The following is a 24,674-nucleotide window of genomic DNA, read 5'->3' on the forward strand; positions in this document are numbered from 1 at the left end:
GTGCTCCAACCGGTCCGCGTTTAACCAGCAGCAAAACGGTAATTTACTGTGCAAAACGAACGTTGAAGGCCCCATTACTTTCACAAAAACATTCCTGTCCGGTTTGTGTATTTGCAAGCACAGACTGGCAGTCCATTGCTGCAGCCACCCAGGCGTAAGGGATATTCATCTCACTTAGGGGCGGCTGCCATAAGGTTTGGCCCTTGCAATTCATGTTGGAACAAGACGAAATGCCCGGGCAATTGTGTCATCCAATGCACTGTTGCAGCGGCAGCTAATGTAAATGTCTAGTATAGCAGCGGTCTCTTGGCTCTACACATGAGTGCAGGCATTACCAGAAGTTGGGCTTCGGTACCTTTGGGATGCACATAAAAGAAAAGTAGGAGTGAGTTACATTTTGAAACCGCAAGCACTCAACCCGCTGAGCTATCTTTTCCAGCACTGCCCACCTGGTCCCTCAGCAAACCCTACCATGGCGATGCACTAAAGCATAATCTCACACTCAATGAACCATCCTGAATCCGTACGTTAACAAAAACCCTGCCATTTACAACTTGTCTGTTCTGGTAAATGACCATTAGATAACCACGGCCGCACAAGAAAAAAGGGCAGCATTTATGATATGGCATTTACAATGCGCTTATACACAAGTGTTTCAAGGCGCGATTTAATGGAGTTTAGCTAGCCAGCAGCTGCACCAAGAAAAGACAGGCTTGGTGTACCTCATATTATATTTTTAGAACCCAACCTTACTGATATTGCCTAGCACTGAGCTGAGGCCTGCTCAGTCTTCCAGCAGTCCCTCCATCGTAGTCACCACTTCCTTCCTTGGAGTCCAAATCTGCTCTCAGTCAGCATGTGCTGGGGTATGGTGGCCGCACCGTGACCCAGCCCATTATGCTCGTGGGACATCCACATTGCGCACGTGATTGGCTGCCTCAGCCTGTTGCTACAGCAACACAGCCCCCCTGGACCTGCCCCGAGACGACGGAGCTCAAGTCAGGAGTCAGGCAGGCTGCAGCCACGGGCCAGCCCCTCCCCCCACCCCAGGTAGCTTGCACGCCTGCAAAAGCAAACATGGACTGGACTCGAGGCTCACAAGCTCAGCCTCAGCTCACACGACTGACCCAACCCCACCCCACCATTTGTTGTTCTTAAGGGAGCCGGAGCAGGGGTAGGCCGGGGCTGCCTGCCTCCTGGCTGGCGCCACGGAGGTGACACTTCCAGCACGGCCTCTATTGTGTTGCATTCATTCATAAAAGCAAAGTAAACACTTAGAAACTAAGTGTTTACTTTCTTTGATGAATGTGCAGTGTACACGCATGAATACATCCATCTGCGTGCCACTGCGCAGCGACGGCATGGCAGGCAACATCATTTATAAAATAAAACCGGCCCCAGAAGGGGCATATGAAACCGGCCCAGCCATTCCCAGGCCAAAGCATTTCGGCCACGGGCCGATCGGCCGACGGGCCAATCCGCCCCTGCATTTACTGCGCCAACAGATCAGCCAATGCAACACCTTAGAAGTCATGTAATACTCTGCATCCCATTAGTGCGAGCTTACGAACACGAGCTGTGCCTGCCTTTGCACAACTCAAACAAGTCTACACAAGTACGTTAACGAAAAACTACCACCACCAAGGCTCCAGATGAGATTTTGAAGTAGCAGTACGTTACTTACAAATCTGAAGGTGGGAGTAAAATCATTTGTACAGTCTAAAATAAGTAACTCTCCTTGACAAGTGTTTTTTAAAGGAGAATAAAAATATATTAACAATAAAAAAGATACTCTTTTGTAATCCATACTACTGTACATAGATATTCATGCAATTTGAAGTTCATGTTCAGCTCAGGCAGTGATATGGCTCCTTCTGGTGGCGCTGTCGTGCTGGAAGCACTGATCCAAACGCATACGCAGAAACAGGGGGCAGGCTTATATCCCTGGTTTCTTATTTTTTGTTGGGACCACCTTTACTGCCTATTTTTTAGGTTAGGCATATATGCCAGAATTTCGAGTAAAAGTGTTAGGCATGCCACTTATCCGCATAGCTCATTGTTAGAGTCTTTCCAATACTGTGAAGGTTGTTAAAGCATTGATGCAAAGTTGAACTAAAAAAGGGCAAACAACCCTGCACGAAATATATATATATATACATATATATATATATCTTGTAAGAAGGGTCCACAGTACAGGGGTGCCTCCCTTTTCACCTGTTAATAGGTTTGCCTCCCTTAGTCTTTACCCATTTATGGTTCCATTCCACAGCAAATCCCACATCATTTGGAATCCACCTGCACCAGAATGGCCTCCCTTTGTGTTTGGCTGCTGCAGAGTGGGAACGTGCCTTACCCTTTCCTCTGTTCGCCATAAGGTGTCACTGCTGGGAACATGGCCGTGACATGGCACCAGTATGCAGGGTTTTTAAGTCCAATATTGCACATCTCACTTCTTTATGCATGTTACAGGCGAGAAAGAAGTGCAGCAGCTTGGAGGTAATTAAGTTTGCGGGCTGCGCACATTTTCACACGCACCCTTAAAAACCAATAACATTCCTGGCCAGTGTAGTCTGCTTTCCAAATAATTAAACGGGGCGAACATTAAGAAATGGAGGTATACTACATTTCTTAAGTACACAAGACATATCCCCCACTGGTCCTGCATTTATGAAACGTGTAAATCAGCTAGTTAAAACCATTGGCAGAGCATGGAAGCCAGCTGCAAATCAGCTTGTGATGGAGCGACAGCCAAATCAAATGAACGTCTGTTTATAGTCAGAGACCCATATTCTTATAAGCAAGTAAAATGATGCGGAGTACTGCTGAAAAATCACCTCATCACTAATCACTACCTTGAACAAATGACCGACTGACTGAAATTAATAATCTGACATTGCAATTGCCCAAAACTGAAACTATGTGTTCATAATAGTCTAGACTGAAATATGTGTGCAAAAATGTCTCGCAAATGCTGACAGTCATTGCAGATGCAGGTACCTCAGTGTTTCAGCATAAATGCACAATATTTAATACTTGCATGACATACCAAGAACGAAAGAAACTAGGTAGGCCATTCTGAACTTTTAACTAGGCCGGGGTCCAGGTGATTCGAGTGATCTGTCCAGCCAAAACGTTTGTTACGTTAATGTTTTGTTTATACTGTGCTTCTGACCACTGCTGTGATTTAAACAGTTGTGTACAGAAAGTGGTGCATTGTGGCCTGGCAGGGGTATTCACACTTTATTCTGAGGAGGAATGGAAAAAGATGGCACCAGAGGGGAAGGAAGCAGGGAGAGAAGAATTAACATGGATAATCTATAAAAGCAAGAGGATATGGAACGAAGGGATGAGTCAGGTCCGAAAGCGGAGCAACCCAACCTGTTAGGGACGTATCCGTGACAATCGTCACTGGAGGTCAAGGTTGGCTTTGCATCTTTCAGCAGGTTGTCTGTTGGGGACCACCATGCAAGGTCTTGAGCAACTTAACTCGATACCAGCAGAAGATCGACATATGGCCTTGAAACTGCAAACATTGGCAACAGAGTAGCCACTGAAGCGACCTCCTGCGTAGAGTACCATCTAGTAGCTCCAGAATGTAGGAGGCCATGAAATCCAGCAGATGCAGAAGACTGGGGCAAGAACTCATCCCAGGGATTGGAGGACGAGTACGATCTGAGAGCTGTTCGCAATTCGATCCTCAAGCGTGAAGCTCGGCCCAAAATCACCCCTATAGATATGAGGGACTGGATAGTGAAACCTGGGACTTTTTGGTCTTGGACAGGCTGCATATACTTAGCAAATGTGCCAATGTCTGGTCTGGGGATGGAGAACGGAAGAGCTAGTCTTCCAGATAAGGAAAGACATGAACGACTTCCCTCCTAAGGCGAGCCACTACCACTGCCAGATGCTTGGTTAAAACCCAGAGGGCCGAAGAAAGACAGAACAGCAGGACTTTTAACTGGTAGTGATGTTGGCACACAACGAATCTAGAGTACTTCCGATCAAGTACCAAGGGGAAGTAGACATCCTGAAGGTCCAGTAACACCAAAAAGTGTTGTACATTGAGGGGTTGCAGGATCTGGGCTAGAATTGCCATCTTCAATGTGTCCATTTGTAGATACAAATTCAGAAGCCTCACATGAAGTAAGTCTTTCTTCAGAACCAGAAAATAACCAGAACAAAGCTGAACGACCGCCTCCAGGAGGATGAGGTCCGGAGACAAGGCGGTGGCGTAAGGAAAGTGGCCCGGAGGATGCTGAATGAAAAGGAAACCGTAACCCTGCTGAACCTGTAAGGCCCAAGCGTCAGACATAGTTCGAGATCATTTTGCACCAAACAGGGAAATGCTCCCTCCCAAAGAGGAAACATTGCAGAATTACACAAAGGTTTAAGCTTGCTGGGTGGCCGAGGGGAAGTGGACGTTGCTCTTCCATCTCTGGGTATAGCTTTGCCTCTCGGGAAGTCAACCCTGTAGTCTGCAGGGGTCGGCTGCCTTCTATCACGGCAGGCTTGGGAGGCAGATGGGCAAAAGCCACGACCCCTTGCAGATGGTGCAGAGTGTTGCTGACCCGCCAAACCCAAAGACTTTGCTGTGATCTTTGAAGGCTGGAACCCAGGTAGGGCGTCTTCAGCCTTGGCCCGAAGCAGGTTCTGTATCAAAGGACCCATCAAGTAGCTTTGCTGCTGGTACATCCTGCGCAAAAACCCAAATCCTCATCCATAAGAGGCGTTGCACCACCGCACTCATGGCCATGTAGCGCGCCACATAGTCGCTGTGTCAAGAACCGGTTGTAGGATCTGGCGGGAAGCCACCCTGCCATCCGGTACTAACACCAGAAAACCCTCTCTCACATCCCCCTCAGATGTGTCCCACTATGTTGGCTACCACAGACAAAAAAAGAACTTTGGCAGAGCGAAGGAAGCATTCCCTGCTTGGAGCGCAAGGCTGCCAGAAGCAAGCACCTTATCCGAAGCGTCTAGTCTCATAATTTCTCGGTCAGGTAGGAGAGCAGGAAAGGTGGATATCTTCAAATTAGCAGTCGCAGTCTGAAACAAGAAACTCCGTTCCGGCATTTTTCTCCACCCATGCCTCACACGATGAGGCTGAATGAGGCTTTCTTGCCGGCTTCCTGTTGAGTGGGGGTGTAGAGGCACGTCTTTCTCATACCTCTAGCTTCAGTATTTCCTCAGCTAAATTGAATGGTAGCAAGGTCTTCTTTGGCCTTTTGTCCAGAATACCCCTTAATTCAAACCGGACCTTTGGTCTGGACAGAGCCGATAACTCCAGGGTGTCAGCAACCAGCTCTGTCCAGTGTCAAAGCTGGAAGGATATCCAGCTCAGCGGAGGTATTAAGTATGCTGGCCTCCTGAAGTTCAGAGGCCAGGTCTTGGGTGTCTTCACCATCCCCATAAAATTCCTGTGGGAACTTTTTCCTCTCGGGAGCCCATGGGTTCCATCCCTAAGGTCATTATTTCGCGCTCATAAATCTGGCTCACTTTTGTTATAAATGACTTCAATGGAAGAGGGGCGTACAACAGAGGGACTCTGGCAAAGTTTATCAGTGCTGAAGATGTGGAAAACAAGGGTGGAATAGGTGCAGAGGCCTCAATGTATGAAGGCGGTACCTGTCAGCGCCCAGAGACTGTCACTTTGGTGGGGTGGTCCAGGCCTGAGACTGCAGGTGTTTGGTAATGCAGTTGGTCCGGTTGAAGTCAGTGGCAGCACCAGGGCCTTGGTGAAGATGTCCAGCATCTTCAAACAGAAGCTTTCCTATTTCTTCAGGGTGGAGGATTTGATGGCAAATGGTAGCTGCAGCACTGCTTCCAGGGAGCCTCTGGAGCGATTACTCCTCTTTCTCGAGGACGAGGAATTATGGTGGGAAGAACCAATCAGAGAGCGAGACCGCCTTGGGACACGTAGATTGGCACAACCCACAATTGTTGACACCCTGCCTCTCCTCGAAGCAGTATAAAAATATGCAATGGCGATCTGACACAGCCATCTGCTGGACACAATCCATGCAAGATTTTAAACCCAAGGCCTAAGCAGGATTGGGCATATTTTCAATTTGAACAAAGTAGCATGTTCCTGAAGCGTGCAAATAGCACAGAAAAAAAGGAACAGAGGAGTCACGGCACCTCGATATATACTGGCGCAATGTCGTGTCCGGCGCAGGACCCGTTGAGGCGACATGGAGTCGCATGGCGCCCCTGGTGGTGGAAAGGTTTCTGAAGATCGGCAGTGCTGTGGAAAGGATATCATAGATGAGAAATTTGTGGGAGGAAAGAACCAATTAGAAAGACTTGCTGTAGAGTTGGCGGGGAGATTCTGTGGTTAGTGTGGAGCCCACAGATGCTGAGAGAGTCATAGGGGCTCCTAAGTTTTAACTATCCCAGTCTTCCCAGACAAGCTCTTTACAACTTTAAAAAAAACAAAAAAACATTCAATCTACTGCAGTTGCCCAGTGAGACCTCATCTGTGGTAAATATGTTTCCAAATCTTGTTTGGCTGAGTAAAAGGAAAGGTGTGGCAGCTCACTCGCCAGATTCAAGAAATTTACATGTGATGCAAATGAAATAAGGGAGCAGTGGTTGAGATAGAAGTACACGACCTTAGTAGATGGCCAAATTCAGAATGCATTATCCATTACTTACCGCAATTGCATTTCTGATGCTTGTATCTGCTTAGATTCACATACTTTTCATAGGACATCTAGTGGTAGGCGTGGAGCATTGCACATGAAGTTTTCAAAGTTTAAAAAGTGACGTTGACTGGGCGTGTTTGTAATCTTGTCCCTAGTGTGATGTCGGCTGTAACCATGATCCCTGATTTGTCAAGGTACCGCCGATTTGTTTCTGATAAGAGGGAGTGCAAGAGTGGAGAGTAGGTAGTTATCATGAGGTGTGTAAAAAATCTACGTTTTTCTCAAGAACCGTCAACTCCAAGAGGAGAGGAAGGGTGGGCGCATGTGAATCTAAGCAGATTCAAGCATCAGTAATACCGTTACGGTACATAATGTATGCCTTCTTAGGCTTGTGGATCTGATTAGAATCTAATGCTTTGATTAGCGAGCAGTACTTGGAGACGAGGTGGGTTATTTGAAGGTAGCGCTCCAAACTGATGTTTTAACTCTGCTTGTCCCACCTGTGCATCACCCTTAGAATGTTTGTATAAGCAGTAGTGTTAGGTGAAAGTGTGAATTGAACTCCAAGTAGGAGCTTGTCAAATGGCACTAAGGGCACATTTGCTATGAAAGCTATCGTTGACCCTGTGCCTTGAGGTGAGTGTGTTCTAGGCTTGAATGGCAAAGTTCTCATAGCATGATAATAGTGCGGATGCAGTTGACAATCCATTTTGAAATTGCTGATCCAGAGATAGGCTCACCTTCTCTACCTGCGGCTTTTGATTTTATTTTTAAAAAAACAGTCTGTTTTTCTGATAGGTTTAGTCTTTTGTAGGTAATGCATAACGGTCCTTCTTACGTCTAGGGTCTAACAGCTTTCTTCTGCTGTGTTTTTTTGGAGTGTTGGAAACATGCAGGAAGTTCTATGACTGGTTCACAAGGAATTTTGAAAAATTCAGGTAAAAACATGGTTGTGTGCCTAGTACTACCTTGTCTTTGTGGATAAAAAAACAAAGGGATCTTGTACTGATAGTGCTTGCAGTTCACTGACCCTTCTAATAGATGTAACCGCCACAAGAAAAACTGTTTTATAAGTGAGATGTTTAAGACTGGCTTTGTGCATAGCCTTGAAAGGGGCACCCATAAAACGAAGCACAATATTTAGGTACCATCCTAGAGTAGGATTAGAAATTGGACGATATCATGTTTTTACTCCCTCCATAAATGCTTTAATTACAGGCACTTTAACACAAAACCTTGTTTTGCGAAGTGGTGTATGCTGAGATAGCAGCTAGGTGTACTTTTAATGAGTTGAAGACTAAGCCCGAGTCTAAAACATAGTAGATAGTGTACTATATTTGAAGGCAAGCATTTAATTGGAGTGAACGTGCTTTGCACCATGACACAAAACGCTTCCATTTGTAAAAATAACAGGGTCTTCTTTTTGGCTTTAGAAGGTCCACGCATATTTGGTCTAAATATAAGTGGCCACATTCTATGACCTCAAGAGCCAGGCTGCTAAGTCCAATGTCAGAGGGCACGAGTGGAGTGTTGTGCCTTGATTCTGTGACATGTTGGATGGACATGGTAGTTTGATGGGAGGACACAGGGACATCATTTGTAGGTGTGAGAACCATGTTCGTCGTGCTCATATTGGATTTATCAGAGTAAGTGTTACTTTTTCCCAGTGTAGCTTGTGGACTATCTTGATGAAGAGCGGTGTCAGATGGGTGGGGAGAGGGCTGGAATATCTGCAAATTTCCCTGACCAACTCATTAGTAACCCCTTGGATCCTTTCTGGAGAAATAAGGGCGAGTTGTGTAGGCATTGTGCTTTCTCTTGAGTAGCAAAGAGGTCTATTTCTGGGAACCGCCAGTATGAGAAGACCTTATGTAGCAGGTCTGTTTAGTTGCCATCCGTGTTCTGAGGGCAACACTGCACTTCTGCTTAGAACGTCGGTCAGTGAATTGAGTTCCCCTGGAACATGTTGTGCAAGGAGAAACATGTGTTTTAGTGCCCACAGCCAAATGTGCTGGGCTAGTTTGGATAGCCCTGAAGAATGATTTCCCCCCTGTTTGTTTATACAATACATGGCTGTGATGCTGTGTCAGGATAGGGATTTTCTCATCTATAAGCTGTAGTTTGAAAGCTTGAAATGCTAGGAATACTGCCCGTAGATCCAGAAGTATATGTTTTTTACTTAAGGATTATGCCCACAGCCCGTGTGCAGTGTGATCGAGAAAATGTATTCCCTACCCTTTTAGGAATGCATCTGTTTGTGAGATTGGCTTTCATAGCTGAGCTGGTGTGTTGAAAGCTTTTCCCTTTTTTGTCCTTGGACCACCACTGGATCGATTGAACCAGAGGTTGCGAAACCACCACTAGATCGTCCCATAGACCGCTTGCTTACAACCATTCCTTCACCAACCACTCTTGCATTGTACGCATTTGCAGTCGGGCGAGTGGCATTAGATAAATACAGGAAGCCAACCTTCCGAAAAGGCGCATTGCTTTTCGCACTGCTACCTGGAGACCGGCGATGTACCGAGGGGTTTGAAATAAAATGTTTTGTACCCTTTCGTTGAAGAATCCTAATTGGAACAGTAGGTCGACTGTTTTCTGGATGTTCTACTGACACATTTGAGGTGTTCCTTCTGTCATTAACCAGTTGTCTAAGTAAGGGTTTACTGGAATGGACTGCCTTCGCAAGTGAGCGATTACTACCGATAGGACCTTTGTAAATACTGAGGCTATACCGAATGGTAGCACCTTGAATTGGTAGTGCTTGTCCTCCACTTTGAATCTTGGGTATATTTTGTGCACTGGCAACATTGAAATATGAAAGTATGCACCTTTCATGTCCAATGTTGCCGTCTAATCCCACTGTTTAAACAGGGGAATTACCTCCTGTAACGTAGTCATCCTGAATTTTTGAGGCTTGATATGTGTGTGTGCAGGGTGCAGGTCCAGAACCAGGCGCATTGTTAGATCTTTCTTTGGAACAAGAACACTGAATAAATACTTTGAGAGGTGGTACCAGCTCTATTGCTCCTTTTTCCAGTAGCATTGAATCTCCACCTGTAGGATTAGGAAATGTTCCAAAGACATTCTTCTTGCACAAGGACGGTGGTGGCGTGGTGATTCTATGAACTCTACGAGTACCCTTTTACCACCTAGCAATCTGAAGCTATCCCTTCTCATTGCTGGGTGAATAGTGTCCCAGACTGGGGATGCATGGCAGGAAAGATGAATTGGAACATCGTTTGTTGGACGGGGGCAGCTGTGCCTCTAGAGGCTGCAACCCTGCCTCGTCATTTCCTGCTGCGAAACCCCTTCTGTTGGTTGGACTGATAGGAGAAAGATTGAGTTTGGGGATTGTAGAAAGAGGAGCCAGACGCCCAAAATCATGGTTGGATGTATTGAACCCTTGGCTAGGAAAAGTATACCACATGTTGAAGACACCCCTTTGAACACAGTTTATTGGTGATTTGTGCTAAGGTTTTTATTGTCTCGTGTTCCTTTTTTGCAGTCTCAAGTTGGTCATTAACTGTCTTACAGAACGGGACTGCATCAACAATTTGCATGTTGATTGGTGCTGCTTGGGTTTCGGGTTTAAACCCGGAATCACTGAGCCATAGGTGTCTTTTATAGTAGGGTTACCTAAGCAATGCCTCTCCCTGAAGTGCCAGCTGAGTATAAGACATTCCTTAAGTATGTTGTGTGCCATTTGATTCCTTTCTGACGAGATTTAGATTCAGTGTGACTTAGCAGGTTCAGGCAGTGAGTCAGGGTGTTTCAGCACCTCATCCCATTGAGTATTGTTGTAACTGGCAAGCAATGTGGTTTTGATTGCTATTTGGGTTATGCACGTCCCAGAGGTAGTTATGCATTTGCTCAACGTTAGTTAAGCACTTGCACCCTTTATTAGGGGGTGCTTCTGAAGTCGAGAGTGGATCACCAGCTCTCTTTCTGGTAGTGGTGATTGGCGTATTAGGGAGAGTCACTCTGCAACTCGGACTCATAACTAGTTCTTCTTGTGTACTTGATTACTTTGTACCATACACTACCACTGTTGTATACAGAAAGATTTAGCACATGTCCGGTTTTGAGAAAGGCCAAGGTCTGAAACACGTGTAAACCATAAGACTTGTCTGTAATAAATGTACCTGGAGCATTTTGTGAAGTAGCAATTGTTTTCCCTTTCTGGTAGTGGTGACTACGAGGGAGTCAAGTTTTACATGTCCCCTAATGTATAATAGGTCTGAGGCGAGGGCTTGAATATTTTTTCTATTTTTGGATTGACTGCCCTAGTAAGTGATGGTGTAGAAAGAACGGCTAGTTCTCTTTTTAATACATTGTAGCAAGGGAATGGCTTGGCTTACTGCCTTCTTTTCGTTAAGGTCTTCTATAAAGTCAGTGCTATTACCTAGTTTTTCTGTAGTGTGGATGTGAAAATCATGAGCACCACTTTGAACTAAATCGTTGTACAACAACTGATCATCAATAGGGGATGTAGGTCTTGTAGGGGAGGCAGGGTAACACAAGTATGCCACAATGGGTACACTTTGTAAAACATTTATTGAAGTTGTTGGGGCGGGAGAAACTCCTACTTTGCCCTCTAACTAAGATGGAAGTAGTCTCGACTATCAAATAATAAATAAAGTCATAGTGAAGTCCGTCAAATCAAAATGGCCTATACCAGGGGCGGATTGGCCTGTCGGCCGATCGGCCAGTGGCCGAAATACTTTGGCCTGGGAATGGCTGGGCCGGTTTCATATGCCCCTTCTGGGGCCGGTTTTATTTTATAAATGATGTTGCCTGCCATGCCGTCGCTGCGCAGTGGCACGCAGATGGATGTATTCATGCGTGTACACTGCACATTCATCAAAGAAAGTAAACATTTAGTTTCTAAGTGTTTACTTTGCTTTTATGAATGAATGCAACACAATAGAGGCCGTGCTGGAAGTGTCACCTCCGTGGCGCCAGCCAGGAGGCAGGCAGCCCCGGCCTACCCCTGCTCCGGCTCCCTTAAGAACAACAAATGGTGGGGTGGGGGTGGGTCAGTCGTGTGAGCTGAGGCTGAGCTTGTGAGCCTCGAGTCCAGTCCATGTTTGCTTTTGCAGGCGTGAAAGCTACCTGGGGTGGGGGGAGGGGCTGGCCCGTGGCTGCAGCCTGCCTGACTCCTGACTTGAGCTCCGTCGTCTCGGGGCAGGTCCAGGGGGGCTGTGTGGCTGTGTTGCTGTAGCAACAGGCTGAGGCAGCCAATCACGTGCGCAATGTGGATGTCCCACGAGCATAATGGGCTGGGTCAGGGTGCGGCCACCATACCCCAGCACATGCTGACTGAGAGCAGATTTGGACTCCAAGGAAGGAAGTGGTGACTACGATGGAGGGACTGCTGGAAGACTGAGCAGGCCTCAGCTCAGCGCTAGGCAATATCAGTAAGGTTGGGTTCTAAAAATATAATATGAGGTACACCAAGCCTGTCTTTTCTTGGTGCAGCTGCTGGCTAGCTAAACTCCATTAATTCGCGCCTTGAAACACTTGTGTATAAGCGCATTGTAAATGCCATATCATATATGCTGCCCTTTTTTCTTGTGCGGCCGTGGTTAGCTAATGGTCATTTACCAGAACAGACACGTTGTAAATGGCAGGGTTTTTGTTAACGTACGGATTCAGGATGGTTCATTGAGTGTGAGATTATGCTTTAGTGCATCGCCATGGTAGGGTTTGCTGAGGGACCAGGTGGGCAGTGCTGGAAAAGATAGCTCAGCGGGTTGAGTGCTTGCGGTTTCAAAATGTAACTCACTCCTACTTTTCTTTTATGTGCATCCCAAAGGTACCGAAGCCCAACTTCTGGTAATGCCTGCACTCATGTGTAGAGCCAAGAGACCGCTGCTATACTAGACATTTACATTAGCTGCCGCTGCAACAGTGCATTGGATGACACAATTGCCCGGGCATTTCGTCTTGTTCCAACATGAATTGCAAGGGCCAAACCTTATGGCAGCCGCCCCTAAGTGAGATGAATATCCCTTACGCCTGGGTGGCTGCAGCAATGGACTGCCAGTCTGTGCTTGCAAATACACAAACCGGACAGGAATGTTTTTGTGAAAGTAATGGGGCCTTCAACGTTCGTTTTGCACAGTAAATTACCGTTTTGCTGCTGGTTAAGCGCGGACCGGTTGGAGCACCATGTGCTCTTTCCATAGAGTGTGCGTGATGTTCTGGATTTGCCTGTTGGTACGGCGGATGGAGTGGCTACAGTTCCTCTTGCTGACCGGTACACACACTGCAGTGTGTGTATTGGGGCTTTCGTGCCCTTGTTGGCTGGATAAAGCAGGTAGAGGTTGCGAGGAATGTATCCTTTGTTCTATTTGCACAAGGACATCTCATCCAAAGATGACCGAATAAGACAATGTTATTGCAAATGTGTGTTCTCTTTTGAGGGACCTCAACGCAATCTGAAAATATGTTTCTGAGAGGAAAACGTTTTTCTTGATTATGTATCAAGGAAAGGGAAAGTAAATATACGGGTTACATGGTAAAAGCATGCACTCTTGTCCTTAATAGCAAGAGCCCCATGCTAGGGACAATCCTAGTTCGGTTCCTACTGTTATTATGTTACTGGCTATGAGGGGCGTTTATATTTGACAATGTTACACGCCTATAAACGTTTGTCAGCAGAGAGGGGGCTCTATCCGTGGGCGGCCCTAATTTTGTTGGGTTTGTGGTGCTGACTACTCTTCTATGCACACTTCTGCGCCGCTGTCTTTTTCCATTGTCACAGCCTTGTTTGTGCTTGCTCTGTCAGATTCCAGTAGTGCTTTTCTTTACTGCTTGCTTGTGTCGTGGTCTGTTGATGATGTAGTGCTCCCACGCACGTTGTATGTATAGTTGCACTCGAGAGAGCGTGAAGGGTAAATTATCTGGACATACAGATTTTCCAGGGTACTGGGTGCTTAGGCATAGCTGGGTATTATAACACGCATTGCACTGTCTGTCAGGGCATGTTTGCGCTATATGTGCTCAAATTGGTTTGGTAACGAACGGGTATAGTAACAGATCACAATTTTAATTTGTGGCGCTTTGGTGCAAGGAAAATGGTGGCGAGTGACATAACCTCTATGGCTGGGGGAGCTTTTACAGCTGACAAAGAAGCAGGTCCGGCAGTTGTTTATAAAGATAGCGAGTGTGGATTAATTTTGCATTAGGAGAAGCGTAGTTTACTTTTGGCAGGGCCTTAAGTGCCAGGCTATTATGCAAGTCTATGCAAAAAGGACGAGCATACTCGTCCTTGGCACTTTGATAGGAGCAAGAATTACTGAAGTGCCAATTGAAGACCATGCTGTTGGGTGCAATTCAGAAGGGGCATGAGAGTTATGAAAGGGCATTATTTTATGAATTGCTGGGGGAGTATGTTTTGAATGCGGCGCGCAAAGGATTGGATTAACTGTTGGTGTGGACACGAACAGTTTACAGTATATCTTCCGCCAGGGGGACCTTTAAACCGGCAGCATTTCCTTTTTATGTTTTAGAAATATTTTGCCCAGTCTCGGTATTGAGAGAAGCAATAAATGCTGGGAAGCGCACAGATTTCACGGTTGTGGGTTATAACGAAAGAGTGCAGCCGGACAGAAACGCATTTATGGTACAGTGGGTTTGGTTAGTTAGTCACCAAAGGTTCATTGCAAAGTTGGCAAAGGGGCCAGGGATCTGCAGGTTCGAATCCCAGCAAGGCCATCTCAGCCTTTCATCCTTCTTGGGTCGATAAATGAGTACCAACACAGGCTGGGTGATATTGCAGGCATATTTGTTCTATTAAAAAGAGCATAAGCGTAAGTGCTATACAATAACATATCATTTGGCCTTGGTCGTCTGCTTGCATTTACAGTAATTTGACAATATGGATCTATAAATACAAATATTAATGATACATATGGTGATCCATTCTTGTTTGAAATGTAGATCACATTAGTGAAATCATAACCATATTTTTCGTGGTGTACTTAGGAACAATGCTATTTGATGCCAATTCCTGTTTTGTCAAGAGGTGAAAGGTCATGTTTCATCGTTTCCCAGGATGTTACTTTCGGGTGGGGTCAAATGACATCACTTCCGGTAATGTCATCAGAGGTCAAGGGTCGTGAGGCGAGTGGTGGGCCACTTTTTTGAGGCGAGGGGTGGGCCACTTTTTTTTGGGTGTCCGGGCCTATTTCTTGTCCCAGTCTGACCCTGGCCTATACTAACAAAACCTAATGCCTGCCCGGTCTCGTGTACAAAAGGTGCATAAAGGAGAAGTGAATGCAAAGGAAAAATCAGTGTTTAAAAGAATAAATGTGGTTGAACCAGCTCACTTCTGCACTTTAGACCTCATGGAGTAAGGCTGTCCCTGTAGGCAGGATGACGGACTGTGGCTTGGTTTTCAACACAAACAGTTACAAGGCGCGGATCGAGGCCCGCCTGGCTTTCCACGCTAAAGTCTCTTTTCCTGACTTGGGTTTAATGTTTTAACAAAAGGTTCACATAGGTCTACCTGCGTCGGGTTCAGAGCTTCCACCACACAGTTCACGTAGGTCCCCCTCTGTCAGGCTCAGACCTCTCACAACAAAGTTCAACAAACTTGCAAGGGGGCTCCCTTCCCCAAGCTTATTACACTTCGGGTCTCCCTCTATCGAGCTCGTACCACATTTGGATGTCTAAGACTTTCGAATGTGCGTGGCTTTCTTTACAGAACACCACAGGAACACTTTGACTCAAAGTTAACAGTTTGACTCTCACTCTCCCCTACTCTAGGAGTTCATTTTGCTTACTTCACTTTGCTGTTCATTCGCTTTATCGCTTTAAACAATGTACATTTCACAGAGAGTTTCGAGTGGGCTGCTTCCTTTCACCGGACCGCTTAGTTACTTAGTATCGCTGATTTCATAGATGTCCTTACATCAAAGTTCATTCACAGGTCTGCCTTTATTCTGGTGTCATTCACACACGTACAGCATTCACTTGCAATATAATGCTGCTACTTCCAACTTTAACACACACTGGTCTCTCAGGTCGCTAGCCAACTCACGGGCTGTGTGCGTCTCTTTCTTGGTTTTACGATTTCCAATTCACAGGTCAAGGTTAGTACCACAGGCTTGGCCTCGTCTTCCCAACTCTGCCGTTCACCCGGCAGGGTCACGAGCGTCCTTGAAATACAATGCAGCCCTCTTATGCGGGATCAGGCCTTCTCCACATGTCTTTCGCGGACTGTCAGAGGCAACGACCCCCAGTAGAGAACTCTTGGGCCCACTGATCTCATCCCTTGGACCGTCGCTCTGCTCCGGTAGGTATGCCTTTGTCTCGGAAGCTAAGCTTGTACTCGTGTTCTGCCTTGCTCAGAGTGTCTCTCTAGGTTCTGCCTTTTAATCGTGTGAGTAGAGCTAATTGGTATCAGGTGTATGCATTTAGAATCAAGTGCCTGACTTTAACTGACCCGATTAGCGGGACATGTCCAGTACGATGTGTGAAAGTTAATGTTGTTACTCTCAGTCACCCTCGTCCCAGTGTTTGAGTAAAAAAAGGGGGGGGGCAGATGGGACCTCGGAGAATCCTAAAACTAGGATGGGTTAGATAAACAAAATAGCGGGGAATACCACGTCTCATCATCGGCTGCCTCACCCCACTCTCCGAAGACCCTTCACCCAGGTGATCCACCCATACTAGTCCACTCCCAGGGTCTGGATCCAAAGGAGATGGCCATGCCCAGGCCGCCTGCGAGAGAGATCCCCAGGGACCAGCGGTTGAGACACCATCTGGTTTCTCACAGTCCACTGTCAGGTGCTGCAACATCTTGGGTCTCAATGATTGTGACATCCGGACCATCCTGGTAAAACTCATCAGGGTCTTGACTAGGGTTGTCTTGGTCTGCATACCATATGACGTGATCTGGCAGATTATCCCCTTATAGGGAGAAATAGGAAGTATCCATGGGTGTATGTGTGGATGTTTAAGTGGGCGAAGGAAGGTGCTGTGATTGAACTGCTTCGAAGGGTTGCAACATTTTCGGGTCTAATGTTTTCTGACAAATGGGAAATTTGTTTATAAAAATCGACAAACAAAGAAACTTTGTCCATGGTTTCCTCAAAGGGTACTTTTGTCAAAGTACCTGTCTTCAGTGTCTCTGCTAAGGGAAACAATTGCCTGCGTCTTCCTTTGGTCTTTTATTCTTGTGAAGAAATTGGGATAGAGGGGAATGGTCCTCGTCATACTGGTGAACCTCTTGTGAGATTCATGATAACGTGACCTTTTGTGTTTTTCGATCAAAATGTGACCTTTTTCTTTTTCGATGGATATTTCGGTGCCTCCGAATCATCCGTCGAGTGAGTTTTACGCACGCCTATAGCTGCCGATTGTTCTTTATTACCTTGTGGTATACGCGGTACAGCCTGTGGCCTTCTTTCAACGGTTCTGTCTAAGAGCTGCCTGGGGTTATCTATTTGGGTGTGCGTCCTTATCGCCAGAGGCTCTCCCCATAGCCGCACAATGCGACTGCCTTTTGGGCCGGGGACCGACACGCAGGAACCTGATGGTTCCCTTGTGATGTCTTCGGGCTCCAAAGAGGAGCCTTCACTGCCCTGGCCTTCTGGATCAGACTCAGAGACCGGCGGCGGTTTATGACTCTGCCATCAGCATGTGCCACTCGCTGCTTCGTTCGACGCGCCTTTTGGCTTTTAGGCCTAAAACGTTTACAGAAAGCACAACAGATCTCTTGCTGATCAAGGAAGGCAGTGGTTACACACTTGAGTGTCCTTCCACAGATATTTCCTGTTGCAGTTAGGAGAGAATTTAAATGGAGTTCGCTCTATGGTGTATGTAAATATTAAGTGCAGCAAGACAGAAGCAGTAAATTTAAGAAATAGAGGTATGCAATCTTTGTTAAAAAGGAATCGGTCCCCCCACTATCCATACTGCTAGACCGAAGCCAGATGTAGGCCAAAGTCAGTCGCCGGAAAGATTGTCTGTTTTGGCAGTCGAGTTGGTCATCTGTCGAGAAGTAACTGTCGAAATATTGAAAAAAGTTATAACATAAAAGTAGCATAGCTACAGGACTCCATGAGAACATGTCTAACTGCGATGGCAGAAAGGAATAACCTGAGGGACCTCGACACGTGAGGGATCAGAGGTCAAGTCGACGTCACACTAGGGATAAGATTGCAAACATTCACAATCAATGTCTCTTTTCGAACTTCAAAAACCTCATGTGCAATACTCCACGCCTACCGCTAGATTTTGGCCTATGCAAAGCGTGCAATTCTAAGCAGATCCACAAGCCTCAAATATATTTGGATCTAAAATTCTGCATCAGTGTCCCAATTTACACGATTTGGAATATGGTTATGCCCCATCATTAGTTCCTATTAATTTATAATTTAATAGTTAGGGGTTTTACGCGAACCACTTACCATCTAACCATTAAACCATGCTCCATAAAGTTTTTTAAATTGGGAAGTGTTTGCCGTAGATCTGGAGTGCCCAGTCCATGCTGATATCGAAGCTGGAAGACAAAACAAATATGTTATGCAAGTAGGTTATGGTGACTTCTAGTATACTGATTAAGAAGCATGTGCATAGTTCATTGCAATGTATAGGATGGAAGACATCACAGTAAAATTTCATATCAATAGGTACCATGGAATACACAAAAACGAAAAATGATGTTTGCAGAATATAATATTTTAAAAAAAGTATGAAAACCAATTATGAAGATAAAATGAAATCCGAGGTTCCAACAAAGACTAAAGAGGCATGAACTGTCTATCTAAGACACAGATCATTGGTGCCTACTAAGTGAGGCAAAACGTTGCCGCCTTACTGGCAATGATGGGTTTTACAATTGTATTTGCTAACAGATTATCACTTGAAACTTGCCTCAAACAGAGGATAGTAGAAGTCTGAAAACTCATCAGAAGGGAAAGGTAAAGAACCAAGAAAACAAACTCAAGTGAAGTATTTAATCGATTATAGTCTTTGAGGCTGGTAGCGAGATGCTCAGCATTAGGATCAGGACCACGCTTTGGCAACTCTACTAACATACACTCAGAGAACAGAGAGACAGAACACACTGTTGAAAGATGGCAAATGCATGTATCCTGATGGCATTCTTGTATTAAGTGCAGCAGGTCCCACGCCTGGGGGTGTTGGGCATTCACTTGGAGACAAGCTTGGCACCACTGATTGAATCAGCCATGGCCTCAGTGGAGACGCAGAAGAACAAATGACTTAATTCTCGCTAATGTTCTTTCTGATGGATGTTGTTCCCACAGATTCCTCATATTTGATATCCTAACTAGAGCGCAGCTGTTCTTTGGAAACCTTTCTGCCACCACGGGGTGCAGCGTGGCTCTGTCCAACACCCGTCGCACCCTGTGAACCCAGTTCCACCCCTTTTCATTAGCACTCTGACACGGAGGGACACCAGAACTGGCTATCTACCAAGAGGGGCAGGTAGATTGGGCAATGAGGAATCCGTGGAAGGAACACCGATTAGAAAGAACATTACCAAGAGGAACGTTTTTTTGTTCTTCTAATGGAAAAATAAAAAAATGAAGAGCGTGTTCTTAAAGTGAGCAGTATGTGGAAAAAAGGAACAAAGGTAACGCGGCACCGCGCCTCAAGATATACTGGCCCTGACATGTCCGATGTGGAGCCATGCTGCGACCCCTGGTGGCAAGGTTTCCAAAGAGCAGCTGTGCTGTGCGTAGGATATCATAGATAAGGAATCTGTGGGAGGAAGTAATCCATTAGAAGTGGACACCAGTGCCCACTTTAGAGGGCTATGTAGCAGTGCACGAGGTAACGTGTGCCAGAAGACTGACCATGAAGAATTGCTCTGCAGGGACTTACACCAGGGTCTGCTGTGTGTATATAGAATGATTCCTTCCACTCCACAGGCTCACGTGCTTTACACTATTTAATCAGAAGCACTTAGGTGGCTCATTGGACTCTGGGCTGCGAGCAGAACAGACCTGTGGAATCTACTTGCACTGCCAATGTGTTGTGCAACCAACTGCCTGTGACCAGCTCGTTTGGTGCACTCCTTTATGGCTATTAGCTGCTCTGTTTGGCACAATGAGGAGGTGGTGGCCAAGATTGTGCCCAAAATAATATGGTGCTTTAAGCTTCTGCAAGGCTATATTCACAAGCCCTTTACAGGCAATAAGGCAATGTAGGCAAAAGAAGAAAAAACAACTTGCCAGTTCTTATGGAGTCTAATGGCATAGAAGATTAAATCAACGCAGGGGTTGGAGGGGGGTTTCAGATGAATGACATCACCCCCGTCCCCAATTTTACATGACCGAGTTACACTGGATCCACTCAGATGCCCTCTGGCGATTATTTAAAGATTTCCGGATGCGGTCTGTGGCTATAGTCATTAGTAATTTCAAAAGAAGAGGGATAGATCATAGAAATATACCAATTAGAACCCAACACTTATGCCTAATCAGTACTGGGATCCAATTGCCTGTCTAAATAAAAAAATAATTAAATAGTTCTACATGGTTTGTGCTGCAAAATACAGCATGTCCTGATATATATATATATATATATATATATATAGTCATTAACTTACATTTCTAGTCCAAGCAGGAGATGCTACGGGATACATTACTCGCTGTAATCGTATTTCTGATGCTTGTATCTGCTCAGATTCACATGCTGTGCATAGGCCGAAATCTAGTGGAAGCTGCAGAGTATTACAGTCTTTTTCGAAACTCGAAAAGAGGCGTCGAACTAGGGCATGCCAGTAATACTATCCCTAGTGTGACGTCCACTGAACCCATGATCCCTCAAGCATGTATGACCCTCAGATTGTAATTTTTCTGACATGAGGTAGCATGAGGAGTAGCGCGAGTACGGAGTATCCAAGCAGATAGATAAGACTACAAGCATCCATGCGTCTTCTCTCAGAGGGGAGGAAGGGCGGGCGCATGTGAATCTAAGCAGATACAGCATCAGAAATATGATTACGGTGAGTAATGTATCCCTTCTGAGGCATGTGGAATCTGCTTAGATCACATGCTGTGCATATGTTAGCAAGCAGTGTTAGAAGAAGGAGGTGGGATATGAGAAGGGTCATGAGCGAACAAATCTTTTAGAACCGCTTATCCCACTTGAGTATCTGTCTTGGAATGAGCATCAATGCAGTAGTGCTGAGTAAAAGTGTGAATAGAGCTCCATATAGCTGCTTTGCAAATGATGTCAAGGGGTACATTTGCAATGAAAGCCAGAGTGGCCCCGGTGCCTCTTGTAGTGTAGGCCCCTGGCGTAAAAGGCAGAGTTTTATCTGAAAGGGAGTAACACAGCTGGATACATTTGACTATCCATTTTGAGATGGCACCTTTAGAGACGCAATCTCCTTCTCTGCCTGTAGCTACGGAGACAAACAGTTGATCTGTCTTTCTTAGTGGTCTGGTCTTGTCTACGTAGAAGAGGACCGCTCTTCGCACATCTAGTGAGTGTAGTTTCACCTCAGCAGAGCTTTTGGGTTCTTGGAAGAAGGCCGGTAGCTCAATGGACTGGTTAACATGGAATTTTGAAATGAACTTAGGTGAGAACCTAGGGTGAGTTTGTAGAACCAGTTTATCCTTATGAACAGAAAAGAAAGGATCCTGCACTGAGAGCATGAATTTCACTGACCCTTCTTATGGATGTAATGGCTACTAAGAAGGCAGTCAAGTCTGGTGTTTGAGACTAGCTTTATACATGGGTTCAAAGGGGGTCCCATGAGTTTACCAAGCACCACATTAAGGTCCCACCCTGGAGGTGGGTTGGAAATTGGAGGGTGGAGTCTCTTCACCCCTTCCATAAAGGCTTTGACAACTGGTACTTTCCACCATGACACCTTGTTATGGGAGGTGGTGTAGGCTGACAGCGCTGCCAGGTGTACCTTGAGTGAATTAAATACCAACCCTGCATCCAGTAAGTGGAGCATGTGGGTGACAATATTGGAAGGAGTGCAATCAACTGGGTTGATTTGTTTATTCTAGCACCAAACAACGAATCTTTTCCACTTATCAAAGTAACAATGTCTTATGTTTGGTTTCCTTGATTCTTTTAAGATATCCATGCATCTCTGTGGCAAATTGAGATGTCCAAACTCTGACTTCAGGAGCCATTCTGCCAAGTTCATTGAGTTGGGTTGAGGATGCGCTGTTTGTCCTCCGTGCTGGGAGAGTAGGTTGTGCCAGCACGGGAGTCTGAAGGGTTCGCACACCACCAGGTTGCGCAGGTGCGGGAACCACGGTTGTCTCGCCCACATGGGAGCAACTAGGATGAGCGTCATCGATTCCCTGTTTATCTTGTTGACCACCTTCCTCATCAGAGGGGTTGGTGGAAAAGCATAGGCAAACATCCCTGACCAGTTCATCCATGGGGCGTTCCCCCTGGAGCCTGGCTGGGGGAACCTGGATGCGAATCCGGGGCATTGTCTGTTTGCTTGTGGCGAATAGGTCTATAGTGGGGAAACCCCACTGTGAGAAGAGGTCTTCTACGACCTCTTTGTGTAGACACCATTCGTGTTCCTCTGGGAGGGGGGGTCTCTGCTCAAGGTGTCTGCTAGTGAATTGAGATCTCCTGGAATATGTTGAGACGACAGGTAAAGGTTCCGTCTGAGTGCCCATATCTAAATTTTCTGGGCAAGCCTGGAGAGATTTGGCGAACGAGTGCCCCCCTGTTTGTTTATGTAAAACATCACGATCGTGCTGTCAGTTAGGATCTGCACTGACAGGTTCAATAGGTGGGGTTCAAACGCTCGAAGCGTTCTGAAGACTGCCAGAAGCTCTAGCAGGTTGATGTGATTCTTGGCCACTGTGTAAGACCAGAGGCCCTGAGCTGTGTGGTGAAGGAGGTGTGCTCCCGACCCTGACAGGGACCCGTCTGTCGCGACTACGGCCTGCATTTCTGGATCGTAAAAGGGTTTCCCCATTGAAAGGTTCTCTCTTGTCCACCAGCGAAGACTCTGTACTAGTGTTGGCGAATCGACCACTAGATTGTCCCACTGACCACTTGCCTGAGACCACTGTTTTGCCAACCATTACTGCATGGGTCGCATGCCCAGGCGCGCGTGAGGAACCAGGTAAATGCATGATGCCATCATACCTAGCAAACACATCGCTTTGCGAACCCTTATCTGGTGACCGGGCTGATATTGAGGAATTTGCAGTAATAGATTCCAAATTCTTTCCTCTGATGGAAAGGCCAACCCCTCTTGAGTGCCTAGGACAGCTCCTAGGAACTATTTGGAGGTACTTGGCACCAGGCTTGATTTTTTCTCGTTGATAGAGAAACCCAATTCGAAGAGGAGGTCGATCGTTCTTTGAATGTTGGCTCTGCAAATTACAGTGGTTTCCCCCGTGATGAGCCAGTCGTCCAGGTAAGGGTACACTGGGATTGCCTCCCTGCGTAGGTGCACCGCCACCACCAACAGTACCTTGGTGAATACCCTTGGAGCCGAGGCTATACCGAAGGGCAGCACCTTGAACTGGTAGTGCTGACTGTCCACCTTGAAGCGCAAGAATTTTCTGTGCACTGGGAACATGGAAATATGAAAATAGGCATCTTTCATGTCCAATGTTGCCATGTAATCTCTTTTTAGTAGGGGGATTACCTCTTGGAGTGTATTCATGCAAAATGTTTGAGGCTTGACATACTTGTTTGCAGGGCATAAGTCTACTAGTGGGTGCATTGTTAGATGTTTTTATGGCACAAGGAAGTAAGTTAATAAATACCCTTGTTTACTTGGTTGCCCGGCACGAGTTTAATCGCGTCCTTTGCAAGAAGAATGACGATCTCCTCGAGGAGGATTCTTTGGTGCTCCAAAGAGCGTATTTTCTGTCTTGGAGGATGGTTTCGGGTGCATTCCAACAGTGCGATACAGTATCCTGCAGACACTGTGGACAGCGCCCATCTGTACGAGGTGATCTCTTCCCATGTGTGAGTGAAGGTGAAAATGCACCCCCCCCTCCTACTGGGGATGCATGGGAAGGGACCCGGAGCGGAATGTCACTGTTTGTTGGGGGGTGTAGCGCCTCTACCTGGGCTGCCTCTCCCCCTAACACGACACCTCTTTTGACCTCTGGTGAAACCCTGTGAAGCTTGTTGGTTGCCCCCCACGATGCTCCTTGCCCTTGAAATTAATTAGACCTTCTCTGGGAATTTTGGCCACGAGAGCAACAACAATTATTATTCCCTCGTTGGTTTGTGGGTTTATTAGTTAACTGTCCAAGGGACTTTAGGGTATCATATTCGTCTTTGGCTGTTTTGAGTGCCTCCTCCACCGCTTTCCCAAACAAGACATTCGTTTCCACCGGAATGTCGATGAGTGTGGCTTGGGTCTCGGGTTTAAACTCTGACTGCCTCAGCCAAGCGTGTCTCTTGATGACTGTTGCTCTCTGCGATAAGCCGGCCTGCATTGTCTGCTGCGTCAAAAGTCGCCTTGAGAATGTATCCGGACACCGATCTCCCTTCCGACGCAATCTGGCCCAACTGGCCTTTTAGAGGTTCAGGCGCGGAGGCAATGAGGGCAGCTACCTGTTCCCATTGGTGACAGTTGTAACTTGCCAGCAGAGTGGTAGTATTAGCAATTCTTGCCTGGTAAGCGGAAGTGGAAGCCACTTTCCTTCCTAGTCCATATATCTTTTTGCTCTCTTTGTCTGGGGGAGCTTCAGAGGATGCTAGAGGTGTCCCTGCCCTTTTCCTGGTGGTTGTAACCACCAATGAGTCGGTTTTAAGCTGACCCCTTATATAAAGTGGGTCGGAGGGGGCAGCCCTGAATAATTTCTCTATTCTTGGGTTAACTGCCCGGGTAAGATTAGGGGTGTGTAGAGCGGGGTCAATTTTGCGTTGAATAGACTTCAGAATTGGTATGGCTTGGGCAATGGATTTTTTTATCCCCCATAATTTGCTCTGCAAAGTCCATCTCTTCTTGAGCCCCTTGTGTGTCTATCTGAAAGTGGTCTGCAGCTCTAGCTAAGACCTCGTTCAGTAATGGTTGATTGTCCACAGGCGCGT

The 24,674-nt window shown here is 46.3% G+C and overlaps 1 protein-coding gene across 1 annotated transcript in view; it reads right to left on the reverse strand.

The window, feature by feature from the left end:
* The window catches only part of UVRAG (UV radiation resistance associated), a 727,264-nt gene that overhangs the window by 23,976 nt on the left and 678,614 nt on the right, over positions 1–24,674 (reverse strand). Inside the window, exon 14 of the mRNA XM_069640056.1 lies at positions 18,068–18,159. Coding sequence (XP_069496157.1) covers positions 18,068–18,159 — 92 coding nt within the window. The remainder of the gene's footprint in view (positions 1–18,067; positions 18,160–24,674) is intronic.

Source organism: Ambystoma mexicanum, chromosome 7q, assembly GCF_040938575.1.
Source record: "Ambystoma mexicanum isolate Mex_15411 chromosome 7q, UKY_AmexF1_1, whole genome shotgun sequence".
Taxonomy (NCBI): Eukaryota; Metazoa; Chordata; class Amphibia; order Caudata; family Ambystomatidae; genus Ambystoma; species Ambystoma mexicanum.